The sequence below is a fragment of the Ceratotherium simum genome, chromosome 21 (assembly GCF_057802395.1).
Source record: "Ceratotherium simum simum isolate JZ-2026a chromosome 21, ASM5780239v1, whole genome shotgun sequence".
In the NCBI taxonomy this organism is placed as follows: Eukaryota; Metazoa; Chordata; class Mammalia; order Perissodactyla; family Rhinocerotidae; genus Ceratotherium; species Ceratotherium simum.
In genome coordinates, this window is record NC_141920.1 from 24,514,485 (window position 1) to 24,527,405 (window position 12,921).

A 12,921-nucleotide genomic window follows, 5' to 3' on the forward strand; every position below is an offset into this window, starting at 1 on the left:
CTAAAGTCCTTGATGTCATCTGTCTCTGAGGCTCCACAGAAAGCGAGACCACGTGTGTAAAGCATCAGGTACACAGGAGAGCCACCAAACAGCAGCTCTGCCCTGTGCCCATTGGTTTTCTTATCAGTGACATCTCTTGAGAGCCCTTCCCGGCGACCCACTCTAACATGGCCCCCTGTGCCTACTTGCTCTCTCACAGCATTCTTTTTTCCCTCATAGCATTTGTTGGCACAAATGATTTGTTTTCTGCCTCTAGACTGGAAGCCAGGGATGCAATACAAGTCTTGTTCCCTGCTCCATCTCCAGCCCTCCCACGCAACCTTGCTCTCAGTAATTATTGTGGTGTGAATGTATGACTTGTGTCATTCCACATAAACTAAAACACACCAACGAGATGATGATGATGATGACATAAACTAAAACTTATATGGCATGGGCCACGTGCTAGGCATTGGTCTAAGTGCTCTACATAATTTGTCTTCTTTAATCCTCGCAAAGCCCTATGAGGCAGGTACCATTATTATCCCCATTTTGTAGATGAGGAAACTGAGAAAACTTAAGTGATTTGCCCAGACTCATGGTAAGTGGAGGTGGGATGTGCAACTAGCCAGGCTGGCTCCAGAGTCTGTGCTTTTGGCCAGATCAGTGGAGATATATTTAACAAACATTCATGGATACCCACTCTGCACCTGGGAAGACCCAGCCCTTCCTCTAGTGAAGCGACTAGTCTGATGGGGAGAGGCTGTGAGTGCCTGATGGCAGCCACGGTTGCCAGCCTGGGCTCTAGGAGGAGCTTAGGAAATATCTCATAAATAAAAAACGCTTCTCTTTCCATCTTCCTGCCCTCAAGCTTTGTGAAAAAGCACCTTTGAACCACTTGTATCCATTATTGCTTTTCAGATTTGATAACTAGTCCCTAGAGTACACCTGAGGACCTCTGTTTGAGAAATGCCATCTGAAGGAATGACGTCAGTCTATGAAAACATCTCTCAATTGTGAATCATTCCTGCAGATGAGAAAGTGTGACTTGGTAGCTGGTAAGAGAAAATTAATTTGCTGTGTGAACATGGGTAGATATGAGGCAGTTGTCTTTGCCACTAGGTAATGTTGCTCAAACCTAGATACCCTGAGAGTATGCCCGTGGGCCCTGCTGAGACTCACATAAAATCAGAGCCCCCCCGACCCAGCCAGGCCCCTACGTACATCCTTCCTTGCTGATGAAGGCCCCTTGGGGAGCCTGTGGGATGCCTTTCCACACGGTGATGGGCTTGGGATAGCCAGGGTCCGTGGCCCGCCGCTCCTCACTGTAGCGCCAGTATCGCTCGCCTTTGAAAAAGTAGGTCTTGCCCACAGGTTCCCAGCGCAGAGCCGTGTCAATGCCTTCTCGGGGCAGACAGCTGCCCAGCTCCCCCAGGCTGTGCGGGTACCCAGGCTCCACCGTCACCTCCTTAAACACCCAGTATTTGTCACCTGTGGCCAAGAGGAGCCCAGGATCAGCCTTCCCCAGTCACTCAGTGCCAGAGGTTGTGGCCAATGCCACTTGCCCATCTTCTACTGGGACTGAAGTCACTCAGAGAGCCAGAGAGTCAGGGGGAAACAGAGCCCTAGGCCTGCTTGATCTTCTTGCTGGGAGACTGAGGTCCCTTAGCCCAGGCAGAGCTTGCGGGGGCAAGAAGCCAGAAGCCAGTTACAGATCCTGGGCAACTTGCCCCATGCTGCCCAGGCTCCATGCCCCACCCTCTTTGCCTGTCAAATAACTTGCTCCTCTCTCCTCTCCAGAAGAGCTCAGCCCCTCCCCATACGTTCCACCAGTGACACCCAACTCTGAGGCTGCAGCCCACAGCCACTTTCCCTCTGGACCTGGGCACCAGACTCAGGTGCCCAGATCTCCCACTAGCCTCTGGGCATTTCCAAGTCGGCTTCTGCCTCCCAGGGTCCCCAACAAGAAGTCCTGGCATCACCTTTGACCCTCTCTTTCCTTCTCTTCTCAGTACTCAGCCTTGTATGAGGACTGCTTAATTTTTTAGCTGTCTCTAGTCTCGCTACTCTTCCTGGTGTGGGCCTCTTAGACATCACTCTTCTTAACTCTAGCAGCTGTCTCAGAAATGGCTTCCCCGCCTCCGCCCTATTGGATTGCCACCTGCCCTATGGGTCTCTGCTGCTCAGAAACATTCAGTGACTTTCTGGCATTGTCCTAATGGATCAAGACCACATTCTGGCCTGGCAACCAGGGCTCCTCAGGACTTGCCCCAAACTACCTTTCCAGGCCACTTCTCACAGCTCTCCAATGTGGGGCTCCGTGGCTGTCTGGTGGGTCTTCCAGGCCCTTTGAATGTACTTGCACATTCCCACACTACTTCTTTACCTATGCTGTTCCTTCCCCTTGGAATGCTTTCCTCGCTTCTCACTACCTTACCTTCTGGGGCTGGCCCAAGTCAAGACTATCGAAATGAAACAAGTTAGCACAGGGTGGGCACAGGGTAGGCATGCCATACTTGTTAGCTCCCCCGCCCCACTTCCCTGGCCTCTCCAGCCTGTGACCTCCTCCCTCTTGGCTCTTACAGAACTGGCAGAATGGCCTTCCATGGAGCACTGGATGGTCTTCAGTTGCCTGTACCACCCTCTACTTCATGTGTGTGAGGCTTGTCGCCCCACCAATTTTGGCAACTATCAATTCCTGACTTGATTTCCCCAGATTGTGCATCACCTGCCTGCAGGGATCTGTCCTGGCAGATGTCAGTGTCTCTGTTAGGGTGGAGGGCCTCCCACCCCACCTCTTCCAGTGTACAGATGGAAAAGGGATCCTGAGAAGGGCAGGGGACCGTCCCAGGTCCCTCAGCACAGGCCACATTACCTTTGAAGAAGACAAATCTTCCATCAGCCCTTTCGTAGGCTGCGTCTATGCGGGCAGGCAGGCCCTTCCAGAACTGCTCAATCTGCATAGGGTAGCCCTCCTGTACCCGGTTATTGCGCAGACGCCAGAACCAGCGATCCTGGAGGGTGAGGGGAGAAGAAAGAGGCATGGCCTCTGAAGCCAGCGGTCTCAGTCGTGGGACTCAGGCCACAACAACCCAACACCTTCCCCTGGGCCCAGCCTCGCAACCCTCTGTGAATTCTGTCCATTTACTGCTTCTAACTTTCAAAGCCCTGTGAGGAAGACAGGATGCTCATTAACTCTCTTCATGTAAGCTTCATGATGGCTTTTGCTGCCTAAGGGGCCATGAGATAGACAGCAGACAGGCCTGGTGGTAGGGAGGAGGTGTGGAGGGGCTGGAAGGGATGATGCTGGGGCCTGGAGTGGCCACATGAGGGCTGTGGAGAGACATCAGCCAGCCCACTCCCCAGGCTGGTGGGAATAATGAAGTGGTCACTGAGCCTAGGTAGAGTGCCATCCTCACAGCTGGCTCCATCTAGCAGGACAAGGATGATGGGAGGGAAACGTGGGAATTCCCTCAAGACCTGGGTGTAAGTTCAGGTTCCTCCACTTACAGCTGCGTGACCTTGGGCACAGTATACTTAAAGAGCCTCACTTGCAAATGGGGGTAATAATAGGACATCAGATGAGAGATTATAGCTGAAGTGCCTAGAACAATATGGGGCACATAGCTGATGTTGAATAAATGGCAGATCTATAGGCCAAGAATCTGATAAAAGCCTTCCTCATTAAACTGGTGCCTTGTCCCACTGTAGCCCTTGGCTGGTAGGTAGTCTGCGCGACGCCTATAAGCTCCCAAGACCTCATTTTTTTTAATGTGTAAATGAGGGTGATAAAGCCCAGACTTGCCTAGGAACTGTCCCAGTTGGGAGGATCAGAGTGCAGAAGAATGAACGTGATTTGTAAAAGATGGTACAAAAGCTAGAAAAGGGTTTTTTTAAAAGGTGTTTTACAAAGCACTTTCACATCCAGTTTCTTAAACCTTATTTTGACTTTCACAACTCTGTGAAGTAGATTTGAGATATATAGAGTCTTAAGAAAGGCCAAGTGACTTTCCTAGAGCCACTCAATGAGAGGCAGGACTGGGGCTGACCCATGTCGCCTGATTCTTGCTCAGTGCTCAAGCTTGCTGGAGAGAACACCATGAAGGGAGTGGGGTAGCCCTCCTCAACCACCCAGTGTGATGGAAACATGCTTCCCAGATCCCTTCAGTGGAGGGCTTGTTGCTCCAGTAGCCGGGAGTGTGGTCAGCAGGCAGATTTCAACTGTTAGCCTCTCTGGGGATGGCCTTGGCTTCAGAGAGCTCCCCCAAGGTCACACCCTTCCTCATCCAATGATGGAATGAGGCAGAGAGCATAAAGTTCCAGCCATTTGGGGCCCAATGCAGGATAACTCTCATGGGCCATTCTAGCTCCAGAGCCCCCTGGGAGGGTGGCTGAGTCCACAATGGGCCTATTTGCTGTTTGTTTTCTCCTTCTGCCCAGTCCTGCTTCCTGCCCCCCGTTCCCACAGATGTTGATTAGGTACTCCCTAATCAAAATCCTGCATTCCAAACACAGTATCAGAGTCCCTTCCCTGAGAACCCAGCCTACAACACACCAAGCAGGCTGCCACCCAGATGGCCCGTGGCTAACATGACAGGAACAAGCCAGAAGACAGGAAGTAGCCTGGCCAGGTTTCTATCAGGCATCACCTAAGCCCTGGCAGGATCTGGAGACCCTCAGCTACCACTGCACCAGTCCCTACTCCAAGCCGCCATCTTCGTAGCCATGTGCTCATTTGCTCTTCATACACCCTCTGTTAGAGGAATGATTCCTCTAGTTTTCAGATGGAGAAACTGAGGTCCAGAGAAGGGAGGTGACTTATGTAAAGTCACAGACCAGAAGCCCCTCCCCAGCATTTCTCCCCAGCGTTAACTCCTGGGATGGTGTGGGGAAATCTTCCCCCTCCCTCTTGGAAGCAAGTTGATTTACCCAGCAGCACCAGGAAGAGACCCCATGTCCTGGCTACTGGGCCAGCTCCCATCCAGGCCCCATAACAGGCCTAATCCCAGAGCAGCAGCCTTCTCCAGCTTCCTGGTGGGGCAAGAAGTAGTAAGGGACCACCTGGGGGGGGGCGCCAGTTGACTGGCCCTACCTTAAACACAAACATCTCGCCCCGGAAGAGGGCCACTGTGTTGAAGTTGCCATCACAGATGTTGGGTTTGGCGCCCGGTGTGGATGGCCGGTCCCCGAGGGGTGGCCGAGGGGGCCTGGGCTGGCGCTCATGCTTCCTCTCAGACGGTGAGTGGATCCTGCGGACGGGGAGTGTGGGGAGGGGCCTTGTGGGCTCCAGGGGCTCAGCTGGGGGTCCTGGAGAGAGGGGCTGCATTTTAGAGAGGGGCCAGCTGTTCCCTGCCTCCCACTGCCATTGCCTCATCATCACCCAGGCAGCTCTGAGACATATCTGTTGAACTCCAGCCTCCTATCCCCTTTGCCCCTTTTTTACTCCCCCAATCTTTATGAAAATAGCCATTAATTGGGAACTGTCATCTCTTCACCCCCAAATCTGGTATCTTCTCTCCCGTCACAAGAGAGAACATGTCCCTTCTTAGGTTCAGTGTCTCCTACCCTCTTTCTCTGCTCCCCTTCACACACACTGGCCCCACTTCCTCACTCCCCCTTCATTCTTCATCCCACACAGCCTCTGCCCCATCACCCACTGATACTGCTCTGTCTCACCAATGACCTCCATGTTGCCAAATCGAATGGCTACTTGACTCAAACTTTGATGTGCATGTAAATCATCCAGAGATCTTGCTAAAATGCAGATTATGACTCAGATTATGACTGGGGTAGGGCCTGTGATTCTGCATTTCTTCAAGCTCTCAGGTAATATAGATTTTGCTGCTCCGAGGCCTACAGTTTGAGTAGCAAGATCATAAAAACACTTTCCTGGAAACACTCTTCTTTCTTTTCCACAACCGTACTTTCTTGGTTTTCCTCCTACCTCATGGGCTCGTTCCTTCTCAGCCTCCTTTGCTGGCAGCCTTTCCTTATCCACCCTGCTTTAAAGGTTGGGGTGCCCCTGGGTCCTCTTTTCTTTTCTCTTTCAATTTTTGTCTCTAGGTCAGTGCTTCTCAATTTGGGCTATATATTAGGATCATCTGGGGAGCTTTTAAAACTCTTGATGCTCAGAAGGTGCTCCAGTCCAAATTTCTGGGGGTGAGGCTGGGTATCAGTATTTTTTATTGAAATCCCAAGGTGATTCTAATGGGCTGCCAAGTTGAGAATCACATCCCTAAGTGATCTCATCCCAGGTTCGTGGCTTTAAAGACCCTCTATGTTAGAGCTGTCCAATAGGATGTTCTGTGATGACAGAAATGTTCTATATCTGCACTGTTCAACGTAGTAGCCTCTAGCTACATGTGGCTATTGAGCACTTGAATAAACAGCTACTAGCTCTTAGTATGGAATTTATTTGATGAGGGACTAGTTCTTAGTGTGACAGAGGAACTGAAATTTTAATTTTATTTAATTATGATTAATATAAATTTAACAACAGCCACATGTGGCTAGTGGCTACTACATTGGACATCAAATATCCCAGCCCAGATCTCTGAGCTACAGGCTGGTAAATCCTATCGCCCCACAATCACAAAAGCCAGAAACCTTGGTGTCATCCTTGGCCCCCACCCCCATGTCTGATCTATCAGCAAATCCTGTCCATTCTACTTTCAAAATACCTTCCAGTCCTCAATGCCCCTGTCCAATCCTCTACTGCTTCACTTGTGGAGATTCTGCCCATCCTCCAGAGCTCTGGGTCGGGCCACCTCCTCTGTGAGGTCTTGAGGGCCTCCAGAGGGAGCTCTCCTGCTATACTACATAGCTTGGGGGCTGTGTGAGCCTGTGCTATGTGAGCATGCATTTGCCCAAGTAAACTGGTTTTCCCATCCGAAGCATGGGATGCTTCTTATTTGTGAAGATCCTTCAAATAAGAACTTCACATACCAATGTGAACAGAGACCTGGGAGGGAGGCATAGTAGCAGGCCTCTCATGTCTTACCAAGATATCAGTCTAGCTTCTCATTTTTTTTTTGTTTAAGAAAAAAGCTCTGGTTATAATATTCATCACATTGTATCACCACTACTTGGGCAGATGTGTGAATCTCTTGGCTAGAGGTGGGACCCCTTGAGAGTGCGAATGAACCACAGGAGGCCAGAGGGAGGTATGTGGAGGGGCAGGGAATAGAGAAGAGGGAGTGGGTGAGCCTCTACTCACTTTTGTCCCTCCCAGTCACAGCTCAGACCCTCCCCTAGTTTTCCCAAATGCATGTGGTGGTGGTGAGGAGACCCCTCTGGTTAAGCAAAGACCTCAGAAGTCTCTAAAGGTCAGAGAACAGATATAGCAGCTATGCTGAAGGATGACAGTGTCCCTCCCACCAACAGACAGTCACAGCAGTGGCCCCCCTCCCCTGCCACACACCGTAGATCTTCTGGATGCCCTGGAGATCATCCTGAGGCAGCTTGAAGTTGTGCGTCTCCATGTACTGGTAGAAGGGTGCCATGATGGCGCTGGGGTCGTTGGAGTGCTCCAGTCCCAGTGCATGGCCCAGCTCATGCACAGCCACCAGGAAAAGGTCATTCCCTGTGGAGAGGGGGATGGGTTGGTGCCCAGGGCACCCACTTAGGTATCAGTCAGTTGATCCATTATTTTATCAAAAACTGAGCATAGGCCTTGTGCCAGGCCCTGTGCTGGATACTGGGACATACAAAGAATCAGACACATCCCTGCCTTTCAGAGCTCTGGATATGGTGGGGGATATGGAGAGAGAGAGAAAATAAGTGAAACTAGTGTTACAGGTGCTTTAATAGATGTCACTAAGGGTCGAGTGAGGATTTTAAGGAGAGAGGAGTCATTTAAACTTGAAGGAAGATGTTCAGGGAAAGCTTCATAAAGTTGAAGCTTAAGTTGAGTCTTGAAAGATAAGAAGTTAGTTAGGAAAATGGATTCAGGGGGTAGGAGAGGAAGAGGGATGGGGGTGGCCTTCCTGGCAGAGGGAATGTTATAAACAAGATCCGGGGACAAGCAGTTTCATTCCACTTGGCTCTGGAAAAGCACAAGGGGAGGGCCAGAGAGAGATGAGGTCAGCCAGGCTGGCAGGCAGGGCTCTGTGATACCATGCAAAGGAATTTGGATTGGCTTCTTGGCCAGTGGGGGTGTCAGGAGTGGGAGTGGTGACATGATGAAATCACTCTGGCTGCAGTTGGAGGAAGGATTAGAGGGCAATGAGACCGGAGGCGGAGGGATCAGTGGGATCAATTCGGGAGCTGGGATAAGGGTCCAGGTGAGAGACGAAAAGGGCCTGAGCCAAGACGGAGATAGTGGGACAAGCAGAGGGGAGTCCTGGGGGTGGCAGGCTGGCGGTCAGCTTCATGAGACCCAGGGGCAGGCAGGGCTCTGGTTGTGTGGCAGCTCAGTCCGGCAAGACCTCAGTCCTGAAAGAACTGAACTGTGGCCAAGATCAAGGCATGGATTCAAATGCGAGTGAAAACAACAAGGTGTAGGTGCTGAAAGTGGGACTTGGGATCCCGAGTATGAAGCTGAAGTGGCAACATGTCATAGTGGTCTTGAGCATGGGCCCTTGAGTGGGACAGATCCCGTTCATTTCCAGCTCTGCCTGCACCCAGCTTTGTGAACTTGGCTGGAAGTCTACCTCTTGAGCCTCAATTTCCTCATTTGTAAAATGGGGAAATCATACCCATCTTATGGTGTTGTGTGAGGACTGAATAAGATAATATGTGTAAAGGCCGCGGTACTGCATGGTAGCTGGTGTTGTTACCATAAATAGAACAAAAGCTTGGTGCCTGGAAAAAGTCCGTTGACCAGAAAGGAAGCATGAGGCCAGTGGGGTTCCAGAAACAGGATCATCTTAAAGCCAACTAAGCTTCTAGATCAGGTCTGGGACAGGGCAAGGCCTGACTTTGGAGGAATTTTTTTTTTTTTGGTGAGGAAGATCAGCCCTGAGCTAACATCTAGGCTAATCCTCCTCTTTTTGTTGAGGAAGACCGGCTCTGAGCTAACATCTATTGCCAATCCTCCTCCTTCCCCGCCCCCCAAAGCCCCGGTAGATAGTTGTATGTCATAGTTGCACATCCTTGTAGTTGCTGTATGTGGGACTCGGCCTCAGCATGGCCGGAGAAGCGGTGCGTTGGTGCGCACCCGGGATCCGAACCCGGGCCACCAGTAGCGGAGCATGCGCACCTAACCGCTAAGCCACGGGCCCGGCCCACTTTGGAGGGATTAAGTAACCCCAGCTTCGGGAAGGAAATGCAAGGGTCTGGGAGTTGGGCAAGCTGTTGTATCGATAGTCCTGACTCCTGTCTGTCCAGTTACAGACCCCTGCTTGCCTTGACCTCTGGCATTTGAATGTCCCTTGAGCCCTGCCTCTTATGCCCAGCCCTAAGGCATGTCGCAGCCCATTCCTGCCACCTTGAAGTGCAGGGGAGGCTGCCAGGAGACCAGGAGGTGGTCAGGAGTCCTACTGCCCATTCTGGCCTCCGTGTCACTGGCAAAGTTGCCCTGCCCCAGCCCAGCCAAAGGACCCTGAGGGTCAGATGGGATTGGGGATTGTCTCTGGCCTTCCCGGCTAAGGTCTTAGGAAGAGAGCCCCCTGGGGCAGACCCAGAGGCATGCATGCCTGCTGCCACTCTGCTGACATCACCAGTGTCTTCAGCAAAGGGGGGAATGGGCAAGATCAGTGCACGGTTGGCCAAAAGCCTGGGGCAGGCCTTCTGCTGGGGAAGGGCAAGCTGGCATGAGGAGGCCAGGCCGCCCCCAGTTCTTTCCTCAGTCCTGGTCCCTCTGGCAGTGGGGAAGGGTGAGCTCATCTCTGAGCTCCATCCCAAACAAACGCGGCTGCTAGAGCCAGCGGAAGGCAGCTCTGCTTCCTGGGGTCCAGTCCTGGCTCTGCTCCTGGTCTGTTCTTCGACCTGGGACAAGCTGTTCAGGCCTCTGTCTTTTGACCAGGCTCTTCCTCAGAGTGCATCCACAGGGATCTCAGCTGGGAACCAGGGAGCAGGGCTCTGAGCACCTGGCAAGACTCTAAATCTTTGTCCTCAGCCTATGTCTATTACTCTGTTAGCCTCTGTGCCTTGGTCTCTGTGGAGAACAGGAGTAAGTCCTTGAAGAAAAGGGGCCTGTGGGTTTGTTTCAGGGACCAAAAGGCAGAGAAGAGCTGGGGAGCTGGCATCCTACAGCACAGAAACCCAAGAGACCTGTTAAGTGGGGGCTGCTCTGGGGAGATGGGAGGAGAGGGGAGAGGGGTAGAACTCCTTGGAGCTTGTGAGGGGAAAAAGCAGAGGGATGGAAAAGACCCTAGTGCTTAACAGGCAGGAGGCTGTTAGGGTCTTCACTCCCCAAGAGGGTGAGAGGCAGGGAAGCAAAGTGGTCAGGAGTGCAGTCCCTGGCAGCCAGACTGCCATGAATCCCAGCTTTGCAATGTCCTAGCAGTGTGACATTTTAAATCTCTTCCTCTGTAAAATGAAGAAAATAATAGTGTCTTCATCATAAGAATGGGGGTGAAGATTAATGAGGCAGGTAAAGCGCTCATCCTGCCTCCTGGCACAGAACTATCATTGTTAATTATCAAGATCATGGTGAGCTGTGTGTGAGGACCCAGCATCTCCAAGAGGGAGTGTTCCCATTGGCAGGCGCTCAGGTGCTTGGGCCTCCTAGCAAGTACCCAACAGTCTACTCAGCTATTCAAGTGTACCTTGTCTCTGCTTCATTGCCTTCTCTTAGGACCTGCATATTTGGTGAGTCCCATCTCATTGACTCCTCCAACTCCCCAAAAAAGTTATAGCATTTCCCTTTACCTCTATTATTTTGCCAGTGCTGTTCCCTCCCTCTGGAATAGCCTTACTCCTTCAAAGTTCAACTCAATGCCACATCTTCCAGGAAGCCTTCCTTGATTTCCCCCACTGGCAGTGACTGCTTCTTCCTCTGCACTCTCTCACCAGTTTATCTGAACCATCTTTAGGGCACTGACCACTTTCCACCCTACATTATAGCCACTAACACACACTCTCATCCACCCCAGGACTGTAAGCTACTTGAGGGCAAGCTTTGTACTTGACAGGGCTAGGTGACAGCAGCCAGGACAGAATAGTGTCAAATGTTCAGTATTTTTCCAGGTGTGGTCCTTGGACCACCTGCAGCAGAACCACCTGGGGCAGTTGTTAAAAATGCAGAATCCTGGGATTACAGCTGCCTCTACCACTTACCAACTGTGTGAATTTCTTAACCACTCGGAATTTTACTTTCCTCATCTGTGAAATGGAGATTATAATCCCTGCTGGGTCTGGCTCCCAGGGTTGGGAAGAGTCACTGAAGTAACTGCAGTAGGGCTCCACCCTGTGAAAGGCTGGTCTCACGACTCTTCCTGTCTTGTCACCTTCCCCGGGGCTGGCCTCCCTCCCCAGCAGAGCTTAGTGAATTCTGCTGACTTCACTACTTGACTCATTGGAAAGAGGTGAGGAGAGAAAGTGCCTAGAAACCAGTTTAAAGGTGTGGTGGGCCAGACTGCCCCTCACACAGACTCCAGTGAGGTGGAGAGTCAGAATCACCTTTACAATCCAGTGGTTCTCCGGGGGAGCTTCTTAAACACACAGCTGGAGGAGATTCTGATTCAGGAGTTTTGGGTTAAGGCTTTGGCAACCTTGATTTTATTTTTTCAAGTTCCCTAGGTGAATTTTATAATGGTTGGATTAGGCTGACACACCTGAAGCAACTGCTCAACCTTAACATCCCTAACAGTGGGACAGTGGCATCATCTGTGCAGTTGCACCGTGACACAGCTGGGAGGACCAGCACCACCTAGACGCATTCTTGCCAAAAAAGTGAACCTGAATCTAGTCAGGCCTGTAGATCTAATAACCAATATTCAGGAAATATGGGGAAGAGAGACATGTTAAAACTGAATCTGAATCTAGTCAAGCCAAATGACTATACTCAGGACAAATGACCCAGTTTCTTCAACAAAAATAGGGGGAAAGGGAAGCGAGGTGACTGTTTAAATTAAAAAGGCCTTAAGAGACATGTCAACTATGTATGATGTGTGGGTGTTGTTTGGAGCCCAATGCAAGCAAACAACTGTAAAAGACATTTTTTGTGATAATTTAGGAAAACGAACACAAACTGGGTATTAGATTTTAAGAAAGAGTTGTAAATTTTGTTGGGTTTGATAATGATTCTGTGGTTGTGTTAAAAACAATCTATTAGATGTATATACTAAAGTATTTACAGGTGAAATGATATTGTGCCTGGAATTTTCTTTAAAATAGATCAGCCAAAAAATAAAAGTAGGGGGAGTGGATTAAATAGGAATGACAGTGTTGATAATTACTGAAGCAGAGTCATGGGTGACTGGGGGTTCATATTATCACTCTCCTTACTTTTGTGAGTTTGAAAATTTTCCATAATGGAAGTTTAGACTAGAGAAGAAAGCCAAATAAACAAAAAGTTCCCAGGAGGCTCCGCTCCCTCCCTCGCTGAGTTTATTTGGAATTTAAACGAGATAATAAACAGGTGCTTAATAAATCTTGGTTCTTTTCCTCTCCTTCCAAAAGCCGTCCTAGGCAATCCACTGCATTCCAGTTTGCCAGCCAGGGCTCTATTCCTCTGGTTATGAGCTGCATCTGGACAGTTCATGCTTGATTTTCCAGAGCACAGAAGAGTCCTGACTCTTGTCCAAAGAAGACATTGGCCATCTTGGGATATCTTATGAGAACTGGCAGTCATTCATCGGGATGGGGTGGGTCAGACAAGACAAGAGGGTGCTGGGATGGTGCCCATCCACAGGTCCCAGCTCCTTCCCATATACACCACCAGAAGTTCTTGGGATTTTGAGATTGGGCCCAAGGTCTCCAACAGCAAGGAGTGGTTGTGGGAAGTGCAAACCCCCAGAGCTGGCAAGGGGAGGGCAGAGGAGTAGGAATGTCTTCTCA

At 50.5% G+C, this 12,921-nt stretch overlaps 1 protein-coding gene across 1 annotated transcript in view; it reads right to left on the reverse strand.

Moving 5' to 3' along the window:
* MMP24 (matrix metallopeptidase 24) overlaps positions 1–12,921 on the reverse strand; it is a 43,949-nt gene that overhangs the window by 2,818 nt on the left and 28,210 nt on the right. The window contains 4 exon segments of the mRNA XM_087445355.1: positions 1,204–1,470; positions 2,855–2,993; positions 5,072–5,286; positions 7,400–7,561. Coding sequence (XP_087301481.1) covers positions 1,204–1,470; positions 2,855–2,993; positions 5,072–5,286; positions 7,400–7,561 — 783 coding nt within the window.